At 49.0% G+C, this 20540-nt stretch overlaps 1 protein-coding gene across 1 annotated transcript in view; it reads right to left on the reverse strand.

Annotated features, from left to right (window-relative positions):
- Positions 1–312: 312 nt before the first annotated feature.
- The window catches only part of TAOK1 (TAO kinase 1), a 54524-nt gene continuing 34296 nt past the window's right edge, over positions 313–20540 (reverse strand). Inside the window, exons 5-20 of the mRNA XM_081890264.1 lie at positions 20143–20188; positions 19356–19452; positions 17807–17920; positions 16738–16829; positions 15408–15501; positions 14948–15029; positions 13637–13804; positions 12413–12616; positions 12133–12270; positions 10918–11154; positions 10050–10178; positions 8597–8800; positions 7014–7253; positions 5143–5355; positions 4004–4186; positions 313–1216 (exon numbers count right to left, since the gene is read on the reverse strand). Coding sequence (XP_081746390.1) covers positions 755–1216; positions 4004–4186; positions 5143–5355; positions 7014–7253; positions 8597–8800; positions 10050–10178; positions 10918–11154; positions 12133–12270; positions 12413–12616; positions 13637–13804; positions 14948–15029; positions 15408–15501; positions 16738–16829; positions 17807–17920; positions 19356–19452; positions 20143–20188 — 2703 coding nt within the window. The 3' untranslated portion in view covers positions 313–754. The remainder of the gene's footprint in view (positions 1217–4003; positions 4187–5142; positions 5356–7013; positions 7254–8596; positions 8801–10049; positions 10179–10917; positions 11155–12132; positions 12271–12412; positions 12617–13636; positions 13805–14947; positions 15030–15407; positions 15502–16737; positions 16830–17806; positions 17921–19355; positions 19453–20142; positions 20189–20540) is intronic.

The raw sequence follows: 20540 nt of genomic DNA on the forward strand, positions 1-20540 counted from the left end.
TCCAGCAACCACACAACCACACACACACACACACACACACACACAACACAGCCTGTTGGGCTGAACTGCAAACAGGTTTCTAGCAGGTGCATTTGACTAGTGCAGTTCTGTCCAAGCGATCAGGTGTGCTCCAAGCGAGCGGCTTCACCTTAGTGCAACGGGGAGACAGCATGCGCCAGCGGGGACGGGGGGTGTCCAGAGCCGTCTGCTTGCCCCCTTTCTCCCCCCCAGCTTCTATCAGCAGGCGCGGTTCCCCTCGCCCTCCTGGACCTCCTCTCTTTAGTGGCACACCTCCCCCCCCGAGTCAGGGAGGGGCATTTAATTACAGAGAGAGCAAACCAAGAACCCACGGGGTTTGCCCTCCCAATGTGCCTAATTCACCAGGAGCTTGGGCTGGGGGAGACCCTTCCTTCCTTCCTTCGCTCTGTTAAGAGAGAATGGCCTCCCCTGACCCCTTGCCACTGAAAAAGCAGCACCTCTCTCCCGGACTCCAAACCGCTTTCTTTAAAATAATCTTTCCTTTTTCTTAAAGAAGCTAAGAGAGACTCTGCAGCCAAATACTATGACATCCCAATTAGTAAACCCAAAACATTAAATGCTGCCCGAAATGAACACGCTTGCCAGTCGGCACCCGGAGTCCGTGCTGCCCGGGTCTGGGCTCCTGGGGAGGGGGGTGGGGTTGCCCCTTGGCAGCTTCTGTTGGCAGACAGCTCAAGTGGACTTGCCACCCTCAGGGACAGACCTCTCGAAACTATTATGTATAAGACATGTGTGACCCATTGGATATTTGCGACGTGACGCTCGTGCTCCTGCTCATGCCTGGCTCCGTCCGTCCCCCGGAGGACGTCCGCCTCAGAGCCTGGGGGCTGTTGCGGACCCCCAGCGAGCTCCCCCGGGGGACTCCCTGCATGGGCCCAGAGGGGTGACCCCAGGGCTGGGGGCCGCCCTGCATTGGGTGGCCCCACGCCTGCGGCGGACCACCCATGGGGTGACCCCAGTGGGGCCCTGCGCCCCCGGAAGGGTTGTGGGACCAGCTGGAAGCTCCCGGGTAGCTGTGGCTGAACGCCTCTGGGGAGAGGTTCGAGAGGACCATGTTGCTGAAGCCCAGCCGCATGCTCTCCGAGTCGAACGCCTCAATCTCCCGGGCCTGGCGCTCCAGCAGGCTTCGGATCCGCTCCGTACGCTCGTTCTGCAAGGCCAGCATCTCCTCCTCGATCTGGGCAGGACAGAATTGGGTGGGGGAAGATGGGGGGCGGGATTAGATCGGAACAGCAAATACTGAGCAGGTGCCCCGCAGCAACCTTTAGAAGGTGGTGAAGAAAGCGGTGCTGATGCAAAACAGGTGCTGCCGTTCCCCTGCACCGCAAACCACAATCCTAACAAACACTGCGACCGGTTGGCCTCGGCCTGCGAGAACTGGCGCTTCACCTGCCCTCATCAATCATGGCACACGTTAGTTATTAACAGACTCCAGCAATGGATTAGGGTGTGGCTGCTTCCACCCTACAATAGGCAAAGAAGTTGGGCAATCAGAACCTGCCGCCTGGCGAAAAGGATTTAGGTTAAGTCACAAAACAAGCCATGAGGGGAGAGCTCACCAGCTGCCAGCCTAGGTTTTCTGCCCAACATCCACACAATCCGGACAAAGTAGGGTGTCCTGCGTGAAGACCTTTGCTCACTCCCTGGGGCTGTCTTGGGGGTGACTCCCTGTGGAGGAGCAACTAAGAGCCCTCACATCTCTGAGGGCACAGAGTCTTGTTGGCAGGGGGTGGGGGGCAAGTGGCCTTCCTCGCCACTGCAGCGGGTTGGAGTAGATCACCTTTGTGGTCCCTTCCAACTCTTCTATGATTCTATACAGACACGACCAAAGGCCTTGACTGCATCGGAAAATAAAGCACATCTCTGCTCAGTCATTTAGCTCACTGGGTGATCTTGGGCCATTGACTAGCTCTCAGCCTAACCTACCTTGCAGGGTTGTAGTGGGGATTAAAGCAGGAGGAGAATCATGTAGGCCACGCCTTGAGCTCCTTGGGGGAAAAGGTGGGATATAAATGAAATATATCCCTAGAGCCAGGGCTTTTTCGGCTGCAGCTCCAACCTTGTGGAACGCTCTGCCACAAGAGACAAGGGCCCTGCAGGACTTGACATCTTTCCGCAGGGCCTGCAAGACAGAGCTGTTCCACCAGGCCTTTGGTCAGGGTGCAGCCTGACTCCCTCCTTTGGCAATCTTTACAGAACTTTAGTTTATGGTTGCCATCAATTTTGATTTTAATTAATTTTTATAATGTTTTTATAATGTTGCACTACTTTAGTGTTGTTAGCCGCCCTGAGCCCGGCTTCGGCTGGGGAGGGTGGGATATAAATAAAATTTTTTATTATTATTATTATTATTATTATTATTATTATTATTATTATTATTAAAATAAAAGGTAAGCACCAGCATGCACCTCAGTGAAGAAATAAATCACCACTTCACCCTGAAGCCGCTTGAGTTAATGGGTCAAAAGTTGTGACATCAAGAGTCAAGTCACAGGACAGCCACACTCATAATCCAAATAGGCCTCTTTCCAAAAACTGGAGTTGTCTCTGGACCCTGAGAGGGACAGTTTCTCCAGAGACATGGCCTAATTTCAGGTTTTGTAATGGAAGGGAACCATGGAGCTCCTTTTATATGCAGAAAGGCAGCTGGTTTTCATTGTAATGCATTCTGTCTCTGATTGTATCACGATTTTCAGGAATTTCATTCACACCCACGAGATCTGGACTGAGTTTACAGAGACACACACCTATAGCTACACTGGAGGGGGCCAGCAGGTGGCAGCAGAGGCTGCCTGGTTCCGTAAAACAGGGGATGGGGGAACCTCTGGCCCTGCAGATGTTGTTGGACTGCAACTGCCATCAGTCCTGTCTGGCCCTTGGCTGTCCTTCCTGGGGCTGTGGTTCAACAACATCTGCAGAGCCAAAAGCTTCCCTGTACCTGCACTAAAAGACAGCGACTTTTGCGCAAAAACTGAGAGAGGTGGAGGGCTGCTTCCAAGAGTGGGCAAGTGGGGTACTCAGAGAGGATCCATAATCCTTTCTCTCCACCACTTGCCTCCTGCAAGGCAACCACCACCCACTCACAAATGCACAAAACAGGCTAGTAACTCTGCACAGGGAGAAAGATTGGAACAGCGTAAAAATGAAACCTAACCTCAAGTTGCACTGCCACCAAATTCCCTATGCTGACCTTAAACTCCAAGATGCGGCAGCAGAGTAAAGTTTGCAGCACGGTAGCTTCAGCCACTTTAGCTACAACACCATTGTTAATGACAGGCAGGTGAAGGGAGAAAAAGGGTAGAGACGGAGGCATGGAGGTTAAATCCCACCTCCCGTGCAGCCATTAACCCTCAACAGCACGGGGCATGTGTGGGTGTTGTCAGTGACAGAGACTGCCGTGGGACGACTGGGTCACCAACGACACTGTAGGCGTAGGGACATTGACATTCCTACAACGCCTCTTTTTCTAACCATATTATTGTGTCTTTGGTGCGGCAGGTGAAGTGCAGGATGCTCCACAGCAGAGAGACCGTGGTGGGGTGGAGGTTTGAGTCCTGCACTAGGACATGGGAGAGACCAGGGTTCAAATGCGGACAGAGCTTGGGGGCTGGTCACTATCTCTTGGCCTAACGTATCTCAATGGCTGTGAGCTCCTTTGAGAAAAGGTGGCAAATAAATATTATTTTTACTATTATTATTACCATCACCAACTTAGCTGGGCCTATTGCCTGCTTCAAACACAGCACAGAGCCATGGCCTGCTTAACAAACCATGAGTTAACCACAAGCTGTCCCAGAGTCTGGTGTTACGTGTGAACTAGACCCCAATACCTTGGATGGCTTCTTCCGCATGTCAAGCAAAATGACAGGATTCTGAAGAATTCAGTGTGGAAAAATACTCGTGTGTGTGTTTGTACCCTTATCCTAATTTAACGTGCCAACGTCCAGGCTGCCTGCCCTCATACCTTCTGCTCAAGGAGGGCCCTGCGCAGGGACACCCGCTGCTCCAGCTCGTGCAGCTCCCGGTCGTGCTGAGCCTCTGCCTGCATCTTGATCTTGCTCTGATAGGCGTTGAGCAGCTCCAGTTCCTGCTGCAGCTGCATCTTCAAGACCTGGCACTCTGCTTCCTGCGCCTCGTCCAATCGCAGCTGCAAGACAAAAGCAAACAAACTGAGCTGTGGAAGAGGGCTTGCAAGGGAAGCTGGTTGTGAGGCTTGCTAAGAAGGGAAGAGGGAGGTGGAAAGGGCTCCTCACTCTGGTGTTCAAAAGCCTGCAATGACTGCCCATGTGTTCCCAGGCCAGCTTCAAGATTCCTGCATTAATGTACAAGGCCCTGAACAACTTAGGTCCAGGATACATTAGTATAAGGATAGAATTCCTTCTATCTCTGCCTGGTGGTCACAGAGATCTTCAGAGGAGTCTGTTAGCAGTTCTTCATGACTCACGATGCAAGGCTTCTATCCGCCAGAAGGCTTGCATTCATTATTATGGGCTGGATTCTACGGAACTCCCTTCCAGCTGAGATTAGACAGTCGTCCCCTTCCCTCCCCAGTGAAACTTCAGGTACCTGACAAAGACTTTTCTGTTTCAGCAGATACTGAAAGGAAGTACTCCATATTTAGGATGAATGTTAATTGACCTTGATGACCTTCTGCTTCTTAATTTTTATGCAAACCACTTAAATGAATGAATGCTTCTATTTCATAAAATCTATACACTGCTTCATTGTAAAAAGAAAGAGAAAAACCCTCAAAATGGCTTACAAAAAAGAACGGCTTAATTCTGCAATTAAGCGGTCTATAAATAGCTTAAATAAATAAAATATTTCCCAGGGAACCCAGAGGCAGCCCCTGGCTGTGGCCAAGGCTCAGCAATGCTCCTGGATACCTCAGTTGCATACATGAGGTGCTGATCATGCCAAGGTTGCAGGTTCGATCCTCATAAGGGACAGCTGCATATTCCTGCATTGCAGGGAGTTGGACTAGATGATCCTCTGGGTCCCTTTCTACTCTACTATTTCATGATTCTATGTCAGGTATGGGACTGAACAGGCCCCCCCCCCTTGCCGCTGCCAGGAAGGAGAGGGCTCCATGGGGGAACTCACAGCCTGCGTGGAGAGCATCTCGTTGATGCTGTGGTCGTACTGCTCTGCGAGGATGGCCAGCTTTCGGGTCTGCTCCTCCTTGAGCCTCTTCAAGACAGCCTTGTGCTCACTCTTGGGGGTGGTCTCCAGCAGGTGGTTCCGCAGGGCCTTGTACTGCCGGGTCTGGATCTTGCACGTATCCTGGAACTGCTTCTTGATCTGGAGCTCTTTAGACTGGAGGGGAGGAGAACAACGGTTCTGCGTCAACCTTCTTAGAGACAGGCCTGCCATGTCAAGGGGTTTCTAATGGGCTTTGAGCTGCAGAGTCATCTCCAGCCTGGAAGCCCCAACAGCACCACCAATGGCACATTCCCCTCCACAAAAGGCCTGCTGGTGGCTTTTCCACACCCTGGGGCAAAAACGCTGAGCATGCTCTGAGAAGCGCCCCACTTGAAACAGGCTCTGAGGAAAAACCCAAACTCAGACACTGCTTTACTGGGAAAGCTATGCCAGACTTCCCTGGAGAAGCAGGGACCTGCTGCCTTATGCACTCACACAGTATATTGAGTCAGTTAAGGGTAGTTTAGACCTTACTGCAGCCTTACCATAGATGAGAGGGGGAGATATGGAATAGAACGTAAAAGTGATGCACACAGAAACATGATGAGCTGTTTAATTCTGAGTCAGACCACTGGGTCCATCTGGCTCAGTACTCTCGACACTGACTAGCAGAAACCCTGCAGGGTCCCAGGCAGGGGGTGCTTTCTCCCAACCACACCTGCAGACACGGTCAGTGACTGAACCTGGGACCTTCTGCATACAAAGTAGGCACTCTGCCACTGAGCTATGGCCCACTTAAAACATTCAACCATGGTCACACAGAACACCGTGAAAGGGAGGCCCAGCCTGCCAGCCCTCTGCTGCCACACAGTAGTTTGTGGCCTGAAGAGCCTGTCACCCTGTTGGTAGCAGCACATATATTTTTCAGGGCTTGGGGGACAGAGAGGAAGCTGGGTCAGATTTCCAGAGGCCAAAGGGGAAGGCAGGCAACAGAGCCCTGCAGAGAGCTGCCTGCCCTCCTCCCTGCCCAACACCATCTAGATAAGACGGGATTATGTAAATAGGAGGAAATTTGAAATGCGCTCAACTTGCATAATTTATACAGGTCACCAAGCTGGGCTTTCCTTGGCACAGGATCTGGGTCACCAAGGTGCAGAGAGCCTCCTCTGGTCAGTTGCCCAAGCCAGAGGGAGAGATGCATGGCCCATGTGCCTCAACCAGTTTCCTGTTCCTGAGAAGCAAAGTCAGCAAGACGGCTGGAGCCTTGGGCCTCCTTTGGGTGGGCAATGCAACTCTTCCTTCCCTTGGCACTCCTGGCTGAACGATCGGCTTGAGGCTTCCTCACTCATCTATCTTCTGGGGTAGGCAAAGCGCCAGGGGCAAGTTTTGGGTTCTGCCTCAGCCGGGAAAGGAGGAGCTGGGGGAAGAGCTGCGGCCCAGTGGTAGAGAATCAGCTTCACTCCTTGACAGCATCTTCAGGCTGGGCTAGGGAAGATTCCTTGCCTGAAACCTTGGAAAGCCACTGTACACAATGTACTGAGATAGATGGGCCAATGAGCTGGGCTCGCTGTAAGGCAGCTTGCTGTGCAAAGGAGATGAGCCTCAGAAGGCAGCCTGGGATCACACAGCCCCAGAGGTTTCTAAACCCAAGAAGCAGGGGGAGATGACACCAGAAGGCAGCAAGTAAGGGGCTGCTGGAACAGCCCTTCAGCCTGCAGACTAAATGCTTGGGGAAACAAACATGTCTTCCCAGGGGCTCAATAGGGGCAGTGCCTCCCCGCAACACACAATGGGAAGAGGGCTGCCCACCTCCACCCACTGAACCAGCTCACCTTGAGGCTCTTGGGCTGCTGCCGCACCTCCATGACATGCTTGCGCCGCAGCTCCCTCTCCCGCCGCTTGTTATACTCCAGCTGGTTGGTGAGCTCTGTCTGGTGCTGGAGCCGGATGAGCTCGCAGCGCATCTTCTGGATGGTGTTGAGGTGCCGGAACTCCAGCTCCTGCATGGACTCGTGCTGGCGCAGCAGCATGGCATGCTCCAGGTCCTTCTGCGTCTGGCGCTTGTTCAGCTCCTGAGACGCAAGGAGAAAGGGGGGGGTCATTGGGGGGAAGCGAGGAGGGGGGACATCAGGACCAGGCAAGCATTTTCCTGGCTGGGTCAGAGAGCCCGAGGCAAAGGGTGCTGCCAGGGGAGGGCAGGAAGGGGATAGCTGTCCCCTCGCAGCCAGAGATAGATGGCCTCTGCGCATGGGTATTCCATTATACTACCGCAGCTAAGAGCTGCCAACAGACTCAACTCCCATGAATGCCCATTCACCCTTTTGGGAAAAAGGGTATTTGAGCTACAAACCACCATCCCTATCTATTGTTCTTCATCTTGTTTTTAAAGTACCTTATCCCATTTTATCTCACTTCACACTGAATCAATGGCTGTTGGCTGTGAAGAGCTTTATAAATCTGAACAATTATGACTTGTGATCTGAGAGGGTACTTCTGAAATGTGGCTTGCTTCTGCCCATCCTAAAACGTGGCTATTTTACTCAACCACCAATCTCGCTGCTCAATCTGTAATGGCCATTGCTTGCATTTTTAAGTTTACCTATCCTTTCACAGTTCTCCTCCAACCCTGATCTGCAGTTGGGCTGGTTGTTTTGATTATTGCTGTACAGAGCCCTGAACTCTTTGGACAGAGGTCAAGTCAAACCTTCAGGATCACCTTACCCCATATATGCTCTCTCAACCCCTTCAGCAGATTCAGCACTGTTACAGGTGCAACACCCTATCTGCATATGTAAGAACTTGGTATTTTAGTGTGGCAGCACCCACACTTTGGAACTCCCTGACTGTTGTTATCAGGCAGGTGCCTTCATCGTATTTTTGGTGACTTCTAAAAACATTCTTATTTAGACAAGCCTATACAGATATCTAGAACGCTGTTGCATGGTTTAACCTGTTTTTAATTTAATAACTTTTCAAAAAAATAAATTATTCTTGCTGGTTATGATAATGCTATTATTTTATGTGTTTAGTAAACCACTCTGTTTTGTTTTGTTTTTTTTACAATCAAGCAGTGTATAAAGATGGAGGACTCAGGAAATTTAAAGTCCTTCTTCACACAGTGGATAGCTAAACTGCAGAACTCAGTCCTGCAGGAAGCAGTGATGGCCACCAACTTGGGTGGCTTTAAAAGAGGTTTACACAAATTCATGGAGGAGGAGAGGGCTATTGATGGCTACTAGGCAAGGTGGTTACGCAGAGGCAGCAGCAATGCTTCTGAACACCAGCTGCTTGAAACCACAGGATGGGAGAGCACTCTTGTGCTTGGGTCTTCTTTGCTGGTTTCCCTTTGGGTACCTATTTGGCCACTGTGAGAAAAGGATGCTGGGCTAGATGGGTCATGGGCCCTCCTACGCACCTCCCGGACAAGGTCCTGCTCCAGGTTGTGGCGCCCCAGCAGCATCCGCCGTTTGAAGCGGCGGCACTCCAGCTCCAAGTACTGCCGCTGCCGCCGGAGAAGGTTGGCCTCCTCCTCCGCCTGGAAGTGCTGGATGTTCTCCTTCTGCTTGGACAGCCACTCCTGCTTCTCCTTCTTGGGAGTGCTCTGGTTCTCATTCAGCTCCTGGAAGAAAGAAGAGCAGGTGGTCTTCCGTCACAGGGGGCAGGGCTCAATGCAACGTCATGGGAGGGGAGCTGCCTGCTGCCCCACCTGCTGCCCTTGGAAGCCCTAGAAGAATAATCTGCTGCAGGAGGACTGTGAGCAACGCAATGGGAGGGGCTGTTTCTAGGACCAAGGTGAAACTGTAAAGCTCCCTTGTTTTTGCTATTGGTTGGTGGGTGTTGCTTAAGGAATCTTGTTATATTTGTAGTACTGAAGGTTTTTTTTGTTTTGTTTGGTATTATATTTGCTATAACCAAACTGTGGGAGGCAGTAGAAGACAGGAGTGCCTGGCATGCTCTTGTCCATGGGGTCACGAAGAGTCGGATACGACTAAACGACTCAACAACAACATATTTGCTATTGTGTTGCTTTGCTATATTATTATGACATTGTTTTTGTTTTGATATGCATTCCTGTTTTGTCATAAACTGCTCTGTGGAAAAGTGGCATACAAATGAAATGAATAAATAAAATGAGTTAGATTGGCTTGTAGGAAGATGGGAGGAGAGGAGGAGGAGAGAGACGGCTCCTCTCTATCTGCATCCTTTGGTATTGCAAGGAGTGCAGAGATAAGGGCACACACGGTTCAACGGAACAGAGCAGTAGCAAGAAGGGGACATTCTGCCAACGGTGGGTTCCCTGCCATCGTGGACACTCAGGATAAAAACATTTATGGGAACAGAGGAATCATTGCTGGAGGACAGGCCTTCCATTCCACAGGCACAGCCTGTAATAGGCAAATTTCTGCATGAGTGGCTGAGCTAGACCAGGTACAATATTATAGGAATGCCAGCAGTGACATTGTCCCAGAAAAGAGAAGGGTTTTTTAAAATATGGGTTTTAGGACAATGCAAGAGTCAAACCTCTATAAAACAGGACAAGCACCCTTTTCCATCCTGGCTTTTGACAGTTGAGGTGCATGTTTTTTATTTTTAAGGTTGCAAGTTGTTTTTAATGTTGTTTTTAATGCTGTAACCTGCCCTGGAACCTTAAGGTGAAGGGCAGGTGATAAATAAATCAACAGCTGCCACCACTATTTCAAAAGGCCCTGCTAAGCAAAAGTGCTAGTGATCTCAAGCGTCTTGAATAATTGTCTTAATTGTAAAAAAGGCAAACTTTTTCTAACTGCCAATCAGACCAGTGACTAGATGAATGCTCTTTTGCTGCCATCAGTCCCCCCACCCCCCGCTTTCTAAGAGATGAGCTTTACCTCTTTGAGCTGCTCCTTGCGCAGTTTATACTCTCTTTTCTGGGATTCCAGGAAGCTGTTCAGCTCTTTCTTCTGCTGGGCTTGAATGTGCTGCTGAAACTTCTTCTCTTCGTTGGCCATGATTTTCGCCTACCCAGGAGAAAAGGCCCAGGAGAGAGCGGTAAGCGACTCAGGGGGCAGCCAAGGGCAACAGTGTCTGCATCGTCAGATATGCTTGAAATGCAGAAACGGTAACACGGGTCTGCCTACTCACACAGAGACACTCTGGACACAAGCAGAGAATGCATTAAGCCAACCTCTGCCCTCCAGCTGTTTTGGAAAACTCCCACCAGCCCTTTGGCTCCTGGGCCAAGTTCAAGGTGCTGCTATTAGTATAGAAAGCCCTTAACAACTTGGGGCCAGCTCACCTATGAGATTGCCTTACCCCATATAATGGTACAGGTGCCACATAATACCTGTTCTGCATTTGTAAGAACTCGAATCTTTTAGTGTGTCCTCACCCACACTTTAGAACTCCTTGCCTATTGATATAACTGTCCTCTTTTCAGCACCTACAAAAAACATTCCTACCCAGATGTTTAGAAAGTTGATGTAAGTTTTAATCTGCTTTTAGTCTACTGTCATTTTAACTTTTTGAAAGTCTTAAAGCAGTAAAATGATCAACAATATATATTTTCTGGGGTAAACCTCCTTGAAGGTTTTTCATTTAACAATCAAGAGGTGTATAAACTTTATGACATAAAACAAAGAAAGAAAAACATTTGGAGGGCACCAGGACGAGCAAAGGCCACGTTAGGCTTTATCTCATGGTGGGTCTGTGTTGCCCAACCCTTACCGGAGAAGCTGTGCGGAAGCAGCTGCCCCCTACCTCCTTCTCCATTGCCGCCTGGTGCTTCTTGATGAGCTTCTCCATCTCGGCCGCAAAGTTGTTGCGCTGGGTCTCCAGGTCCTTGTCCAGCCGTAGGCGATGCTCATCCATCTCGGCCTTCAGCTTGTTCTCCAGAGCCATCAGCTGCTTCTGGTGCTGCCGCCGCATCCGCTTGTAGCCGGACATCTGTTCCCGGAGCTCCGAGTCTTGCTCGTGCTCCTGCATCTGCCTCGTCACCTGCAGGGAGGGTGGGGAAACAGACCACAGCGACTCTGAGGAGGAGGAGGAGAAGACGTTCCCCAAGGCACGTGAGCGCAGGCCTATGGGCTGCACAGCTCAGTATTGAAACACATCCTTGGCATGCAAAGAAGTCTCAGGTTTGATGCCTGGCAGCATCTCCCAGGTATGAAATCCTGGAGAGATGTTGCCACTCTGTGTAGATGGTACTGAATTGGATAGACCAACAGTCTGATTCAATATTAGGCATATCCCTATGTTCCTATTAAATCAGCCCTTAACTCATAACCATGAGGAGTAGAATCTTCTTGTATTTTTAGGGGAAGATACATAGCTCAGGAGTGGAGCCCCTATTTAGTCTGCAGAAGGCACCAAGCTCCATCCCTGGCATCTCCAGGTAGGGCTGGGAAATACCTTTTATTTGAAACCCTGGAGAGCTGCTGCCAGTCAGTGTGAACAGTACTGAGCTAGGTGGACCAATGGTTTGACTCTGTATAAGGCAGCTTTCTACTTCCCTCTTTCCTTCCTATGTCAGCTGAAGGAATTGTTATGGGGAATGTTAGGGGGACCCCTCAGCTAGCAAGCATCTAGAAAAGCAACGTGTTAGAGAAGCAGATCTCCTCCTCCTCTTGCAAAAAAACCCAAAAACATTTTATATTAAAAAACCAAGCAAAACAGCATTTTTCTCAAGTTTAAAAATTATCATTGTGTTCATGTTACAGGACTTTCTTGCAGGATAAGGAGTCTGATACAGCTGCCCATTAAACGTAATGGAAAGGTTTCTACTAAAACCCCTCCACAGAAATTGGCCTTGCCCCTTGTTTTTGCTAAGCTGGCCACTGAACTATGGCTGTTATGAGTTGAATCTAATGTTACTCAGAGCAGGCATTACAAATAATAATTAAAAACCCTGAAAAGCCCCAAGATGACACTTAGCCAAGGGCCTAACCTGCTCCACAAAGAGAGAGTTGAACCTACCAGTGACGCTGTGCGTATAGTAGCAAAGTGCTCTCGGTTGCGGTAGTGGGATCTGTGGCGAGACACTTGGGGTGGAGACACTTGGGGTTCCGATGCTCTCGATCGGGGGTCCGGATCCTCCCTGTAGTTTTCTTCCTCCTTGGGAGGAGGAGGAGGAGGAGAAGAAGAAACATCAGTGGGGCTGACTGATTTAAAAAGAAACCTCTTGACCCTTTTGGCTCCAGGTGGGCCATGGGAAGAGACACAGATCATGCCTTCTCCGGGCTGCCGTAAGAATTACCGGCTTCAAGTGGATGACGGAGCTGTTGGACATCACCGTGTGGTCACCCTCCATCATGTCCAGCTCGCTCCTGTCGTCCGAGGCATCTGGAAGACTATTAACACTACTGCTTTGGCTACTGGCACTAATGGACATGCTGGGGATGGACTGGTTGCTCCCGACACTGTTCACTGTTCCCGTCCGGCTCATGCCGTGGTCTTGCTCCTGAAGGGAAGAGGGGAGAACATCACAGAGGGTTCTTAGCAGGGCAACCCACTGCAGCTGGAACATGAGAATCGTTGCCAGCAAGGTGGCAGCACTTAGATCTCTTCCCTACTGAATGTTCAGCTTTACAGGTAGCCAAGGAAAGACCTTGAGTCTTTTGGGGAAAGAAAATGTCACATGGGTCTGCCGGACATTAGCCAGTTTCACAAACTAGGCAGGTGTTTGTGGACAAGAGCATCAGGGTTAAGACATGGGTTCAAATTTCCTTGCTTGGCTAGCCTCATACAGAATGCTCAGTTCTTGATCTCGATCTTACAGGGGAAAAAATCTAAAGGATAATTCACACCTTGTTAAATACCCAAGAAAGAAATCATGTGGATAAGTTGTACAATACTGAGAATTGTATCAAGAGCAGCACATACAGTTGCAAACACACACACACTGCTTTTTGCCACAGATGAGAATCCAACAGGCTTGGATTCAGCAATGCTCTCTTTCCAAAAGTTACCAGAAAGGAATGTTCTATTACAATTTTAAAACACGACTCTTGCAAACAAGCAGCATCTAATTGCGGCCATTTCAGGCAATCTTCACCCAACCTGGTGCCCTCCAAGTGTCTGGGATTACAAGTCCCTTGGGCTCCAGCATTGTGCTGCCTGGGGATGATGGAAGCTGTGGTTGAAAACACCCAGAGAGCTCCAGGCTGGGTGAAGGCTGTGCTAGCCAAGCTGCAGGAGGAGGAAAGCCTTGTTGCATGATGGAAGGGAAGGCCATGGCTTGTCGGCAGTTAAAATTCATAACCCTGTTTTCAGGGGGCAGGGCAAGCCACTCGCCGAAACTGCAGAGGGCAGTTTATGGTGGACATATCCCAAGACGCAGGTTAAGCTCAGATGGAGTTATGAATGGGCTGCTGGGAAAGAGGACCGTGGCGGCGATGCCAGAAGCAAGCACCACGCAGCGATGAGTAAAAGGCTGGTGAAAAATTCCTCCCCACCCCCCATGCCCAGCCCCTGCTTCTACCTCCTCTTCCTCCTGGGTTTCCACCGCGGGACCGTTGTGCGCCTCCTGGAAGAGGAGTTTCTTCATCTTGCGATACTGAAGATTGTCCAGTTCTCTGACTGCATCCTTTGTTCTCTGGATCAGGTCTATTAACACTGTCTCAGGGCGCTCCCGGAGGACAAACACGTGCTGCAGCAGAAGACACAAGCGGGCAGGGGAGTGTCAGTGTCCTGTGACCTCAGGCTCTGCCCACAAACCACAGCATGCCATGGCTACAGGCAAAGTGTTCTCCTGGACTGGGAAAAGATGTAGGTGCCGACTGCAGAGATGGTCTGGCAAGGCTTCCATCAGTCCGAAGCCCAGGGAATCCCTTGGCCTGGCAAAGGCCTGTGGGAAGCTGCATGCAGAACTGCTCAACTGGAGGGTCCCAGGCAGAGAGACCCAACACTTGAGCTCCAGTATGTTTACTCCCTGTTTAGATAAAAGCTCACCATCATCAGAAACTCTAGCCATGATTCTATGACTTAGGATGTCTGGAAGCGCAATATTGCACTGCGTCAGTCCATAAATAAAAAAGAACCTCAGGGAGCAGCTGATGCCAGAGACCATGATCCAGGTAAGCCACTGCCAGTTGCAGCAGCTTCAGGATAAGGCAGCTCCACGGGCTTTGCTTAAAAATAAATGTAAATAGAGAAAGCATCTTTGCAGTGAAGAAGAACTTCCATCAATAGTGAACAACAACACCCCCCCATCCCAGTTTACAGGTACTTGCTGCTGTCTGTCAGCAGAGCAAATGAAATTAGATCTACAGGGAAGATGGGAAGGAGAAACAGAATGGCCTTTTCAAAGCAGCAGGCGACTTGTACACAATCTGTGTCAGGGGAAGGAAAAACATGGGAGAAGTAAGATGGGAATCCTGCTTGCACGCATGTGTGGTGGTGGGAGGACTACATATAAAAGAAACACACACGTGATGTAAATAGATGAAGAGGGAAAAGGTAGATCGTTTGTTAACTAACACGTAATAGGTTTTCACGCAACTCAAAGGTGTAAGGAGGCCGTGTACTGGTATCAACATATGAAGATGGGAAGCCCCAAGAATGAGAGGCCTGACAAGTTTGCTAAGAGGAGGGATGGAGTGATGTTGAAAGGTTAACTTACAAGTACTGACCATCAGGTCACAAAATAGCCAGGTTCTGCTAGGCTTTGGGAGAAAATGGTACGTGAAAAACATGGAAAGACAAGACTGAAAGGGTAACCGACATGTGCGATTCTAATATTGGGTGGAAGGGGGGTTGCTGACAGATGAAGAATAAAGGAAGTCAAGCTAACCTTCAGGAGCTCCTCCGATGTAGGCCTGTCTTGGGGGATTTTCTGGAGGCAAGAATCTACAAAGTTTCGAAAATAATCAGACCTATAAAGGGTAAGGGAAAACAGAAGTTTTAAGCTATTGTTTGTCAAGGGCGCAAGCACAGCCTTTTGCCCATGTCAACACATCACTTGCGCAGGATCATCAGAGGAAACACAGCAGCCGGAACCGAGGGACCAGAAGCCACTGCGGAAATTGGACACACAGGAGAGGCAACCGCCCACCATTACAATTTGACATGGCAAATGCTGCTCTCATGCAAGCATTGCTGTGATGGATCTAACAAATTTCATTTTTGCTCAGATAAATAAATAAATCCCCAAAGTGCTCACTTATAAACCCATTTAGGTACGTTGATCCCGAAACCCAGACAACTGACCCCAAAACTTGTTGCAACCTCTCCACCTTCGGCCATTCACTCACCATTCATTGGACTGGAGTGTAGGGGATTCATTCTGCGCTATGTGATATAAGGCACTCATTGCGTTCATATTAAACAAGGGAGGCTTCCTTTCCGCTGCACAGAAAGAAAAAAGTGTTTGCTTAAGGGAGGGGGAAGCAACTGATGGCGCCCCAGCCGGCCTGTGCCTGATCCTTGACAGAACCAGATGGAACGAGGTCACTTGCACCTGCCAAACCCTCCCGCCCCTCACTGCAGCAGAGGGGGAAATACCATGACTGTTGCACTTTCAATGGCCAAATGAGCCACCCAAATGCCAAAGGGGTGGGGTGGGGGGCCTTCTCCAAACTGATGAATGTTTTGCACAGCCCTACCACTGACATATCTGCTTTCTACCAAACCTTTTTTTTTAAATCCACCTAAGAAATCGCTGTCTCTTATGTCAGAAAGTTTCACAGTTTAACTAGAAGCTGTGTGGAACTCTAACCCCAAATTCAAATACAGTGGACCCTCTAGTTACGTACCACTCTGGATACGTAACTTTCGGGTTATGAATGCGACAAACCTGGAAGTGTATACTTCCGGCTTTTGCCGTGCACGAGCAGAAGCACTCAAATCGTGCTGCACACGTGCGCAGAAGCAGTGCCCCTGCCTCTGGACTTTTCGAGTTGCAGACAGACCCCCGGAACGAATTTAATTCGTATCCGAAGGGTCCACTGTAATATGAATGAGGAAAGTCTCTTTCTGTTCTACACCACAATTCATGAACCTCTCCCCTGGATCCAAACTATCTTTTCTTTTTAAAAGACCCAAGTGCTGTATTATTTTTCTCCCAAGGGGGGAAATGCTCCGGCCCTTGATCAACTTTGGTTGCTTCTTTTTCTATCTTTCTCAGTTCCAAAATAATCTTTTTAGATGGGGCAACACATAATTAAGGACCAGTGTTGCTGAAATACAAGAGGCCTCATCACTACTGGCATTCTGCCGGCTCTTGAAGACATACCTGTTTAGACTGCAATCCTCTTGATTTCCTGACCTGAAACTCCTCATCTAATAATTTTAACTGCTGTTTTAAACTGCTTTAATTATTATGCTGCTTTAGTGGGTTTGTTTTATTGGACAGTTTAATTATGGGTGCTTTTTAATGTTTTGATGAAATTGTTTTGTTGTGTATTTTAGTTCTGTGGGGATATATTTTTGTAAACGGTTTTACACTTGTAAAACCACTTAGAAGCCATTTTTGCAAGCAAGCAGTATATTATTAGTAGCAGTAGTAGTAGTAGTAGCAGCATCAAGAAATGTACAACTTGTGACTGAGAGAAGTCAGAGCTCGAACAGGCAGACATGGCCTACCTAATTCAATACACGTTATCCCAAGTGACCACACGTCGACTTTACCATCATATTGCCCTTCATCCATGGCTAAAATCACTTCCGGGGCCATCCTGAAGAGAGAAAAATTAAGGTGCTTAGCAGATCCACTCACCAAAATCCTTGACCATTTCTGCCTTGCCCTTTAGGATGAAGACTAACACTGACTACTAACCAACACTAACTAGCCTGAGGTGTAGAGAAAACAATATGGGATATAAGTATATCTGAAGGCCTGGGGTCCCAAGGATGCTACATAGTTGCTTGAGGAAACACCAGCAGGGCTGAGAGCTCCTGAAATGGCAGAGCAGGGAGAGAGAGAATATATGCCTTGCATGTTGACGTTCTCTTATTGTCCTCTCCCTCCACATCATTTTCTTGAGTCACTTAATCTTCACCAGGAAAAGGGAAAAGAGAAATCAGGAGGGGCCAGAGAAAGATGCAATGGCAACTGGGTGTCCCTTGGGACTGGTAGGGTGGAAGGCAGGATGACTGACAGCAGGTGGAACCAGAGCCAGAGCCAATGGCAGGTGGAGCTGACTGGCTGTAAGAAGGCGGGCAGGTGGGGCAGAGGCCCTTTTCCCAGGTGTTCACGCCTACCTCTACCTTAAGGAAAAGGGCTGTGGCTCAGGGGAAGAGCATCTGCTCTGCATGCAGAAAGTCCCAAGTTCAATTCCCAGCATCTCCAGGTAAGAAAGAGACCCCCTGCCTGAAACTCTGGAGAGCTGCTGCCAATCAGTGGGGGACAATGCTGAGTTAGGTCTCACTAAGTATATATTAGGTCTTAGTATAAGGCTACTTCCTATGTTCCTATCCAGTCTTCATAAGCTATTTCAGGAAATACTAAAGGGGGACGATGTGCTGGCAAGTGGGAAACGACTCATTGCCAGACCCCAATATTTACACCCTGGAATGACAGACCTGGCACCAAAGTGATCTCCTTTCCAGCCCACTTTAAGGGCCATCCAGAAATCTGCCTGCCGTGCATGTAAGACCATTAACTGCAAAATGTTAACTCTCACAGCAATACCAGTGCTGAAGCCTTCCTTACCAATATGGTGTCCCCACAAACGAGTTGGCAGGAGATGCTATGGAAGCAGATCCGAAGTCAGCGAGTTTCACCTGGCCTGGTTCCGTCAGTAGGATGTTTCCTGCCTTGATATCTCTGGGGAACAAATAGAAGTCAATATGGCACACTTGTTTACTGGCCCCAACACAGGAACAGCCAAGCTGCGGCCCCGCCACCCTTCATGGATCTTGTAGGACTACAACGCCCAACATCTCACACCTGCTGGGACTCGTGAGTTATAGTGCAAAGCATTTGGAGGGCACCATGTTGGCCACCCCTGCCATGAAGAGATTACATACAAACACAGCTGTAGCAAAGGAAGGAAGGAAGGAAGGAAGGAAGGAAGGAAGGAAGGAAGGACTAGCTTCACCCCAAAACATCTAGGGAAGATGAACCAACACAGTGGCAAGGGGGCGTGAGCGCCTTAACTGCAATCCTGCCCCCAACAAGAGAACCAATGAACCCATCCTGTGTCCACCCCGCTGTGGAGCCTCAAAGAAAACCATGGGGTGGCAGGCTTCCTGTTGGAGCATCTGGTTGGCCACTGTGAGGGTGTTGAACTAGACAGGTTGCCAATCGCCTGGCCCAGGACATGGGCTCTTCTCATGTCCTTCAAAGTCACTGCAAGTTCAGGCTGCCAGTAAAGCTTAGAGGGTCATACCTAAGTAAATTATACTCAAGCAGACCAACCTGAAATTACAAGCCCTGGGCGAGTCACACCTATTCATTTCAATGGTCTATTCTAATGAGTACGACTAACACTGGATACAACTTAGTGTGTGTTGTGTTTATTTTCTGATAAATCAACCCCTTGTTTACATTGATCAGCCCAGACACAGATGCAGCTCCAAGAGCAGTTCCCACACTGCAAGAAGTGAAGCTACAGGGAACCAGGCAGAGGGCCTTCTCGGTAGTGGCACCCGCCCTGTGGAATGCCCTCTCATCAGGTGTCAAGGAGATGAGTAATTATATAACATTTAGAAAACATCTGAAGGCAGCCCTGAATAGGGAAGCTTTTAAAGGTTTAAGGTTTTACTATGTTTTTATATATGCTGGAAGCCACACTGGGGCTGGGGTAACCCTGTCAGATGGGTGGGGTACAAATAAATAAATTAATAATAATAATAATAATAATAATAATAATAATAATAATAATAATAATTAGCAGCAGCAAAACTGCAGTTCCTCATATTTGCCTGATGTACTGAAGAAAGTTAAGTTGGGTTTTTATCACCTTATTTGCTTAATTGTTTGACAAAGGCAGTGGTAGTTGGGGTCTCTAAAGACTCTAGATCTGCACTGGGGAATTTTAACGCATAACACACAGTGACCTGTACACAAACGCACCCCTATCCCATGTATGTGTTTGCCCTATTAAGTCAAGTTATCACTGCAGGTTCTCTTTACACTTGACGAAAAAAGAGGGAAAGCCACCCCATTTAGAAAACCACGAGCTTTTTGCCCAGAGAAACCATAAACGCAGGTTAAATTCAAGCGGACACCACTGGCGATGTCGTGAGGAAGGACTTACCTATGGATCATGTTGTGAGAATGCAAGTATGCTAAACCTTGGAGAGCACCGTGGGTAATTGCAGCAATTTCCAGCTCTTGCAATGGCTTTTTATGGACTTGAGGAAAGAGAAACTCAGTTAGCAAAACAGGAAGGGACAGGCTGAATATGCATGCTGTTGACTTGACCAGGCCCGTAAGGTAGGCGACAACACAGAGAGGGCCAGGTGGATTGGGGAACCAGACAGTCTGCAGTGTGCCCTGAGATGAACTCAAGAGCCGGGACAAGTTACTTTACTGCCTGCGTTTCCCCAAATATCAGTTTGACAATCAGCATCCAATCTGTCAAACACATCACAAGCCTCCACAAACGAACAAATGAGCAAAAAGGTTGTAAAAGGTTAACCTCTCCCCAGCCACTATCAGGGGTTCTCACATAGCAGCACAATGAAAGCTCGCCTCGCTTCATCAGGCTACTACAAGGAAGCATCCAGCATTTTAAGAAGGTAGACAATTAGGTTAGTGTGGTGGGCCTTGCCCCCTTACAAAACCGTTTTGTGGGTTTACATCCCTTTGTTGAGCAGCACCAGGCAGGGGCCACCCAATCGGGGCCAAAGACTCTACATAATCAAATAGGAGGAAGTTGCCTGATTGGGGAAGGGACTGGTGAAAGGGAAACAGCAGAAAAAGACCATCAAGATTTGAAAAATTGGCTCCACAAAATACATCTATGGGGCATTTCTTCCCTTTTCCTCCCTTCCACACAGCATGGGATCACCTGGTAATCAAAGGGACTGAGAGGAACATACCTTCTAATAAATCTGATGCTGATCCTAGACAGTATTCCATAACAAGCTGTATAGGGCAGAAGGGGGGGAAAGTGTTAGCAAGCGCTTCAGATGGCAAGGGTGGCACCCCCAACACCCTAAAACAGGGTCTCATGACAACCTGCTCCTCAGACAGAACCCCACCACCCCCACATTCCTCAGCAGGCAGTCCATAAGCTTTATTTGGACCAACCCTCTCCAGTCTTTCCCCATGGCTTCTGTACTGGGTAGCCATACAGAGGTAGCCTGTCTCAGCCAGCAAGTTTCCCTCAAGGTGTCCCAAAGAAATGTGTCAGCAGGGCCCCGACTGTCGACCTCCAATGACTGGGAGGAGCCCTTGCCCACCTGTCCATTTGACTGAGGAACAACATTGCCAAAGT

This window comes from Podarcis melisellensis, assembly GCF_964234715.1.
Source record: "Podarcis melisellensis genome assembly, chromosome: 15".
In the NCBI taxonomy this organism is placed as follows: domain Eukaryota; kingdom Metazoa; phylum Chordata; class Lepidosauria; order Squamata; family Lacertidae; genus Podarcis; species Podarcis melisellensis.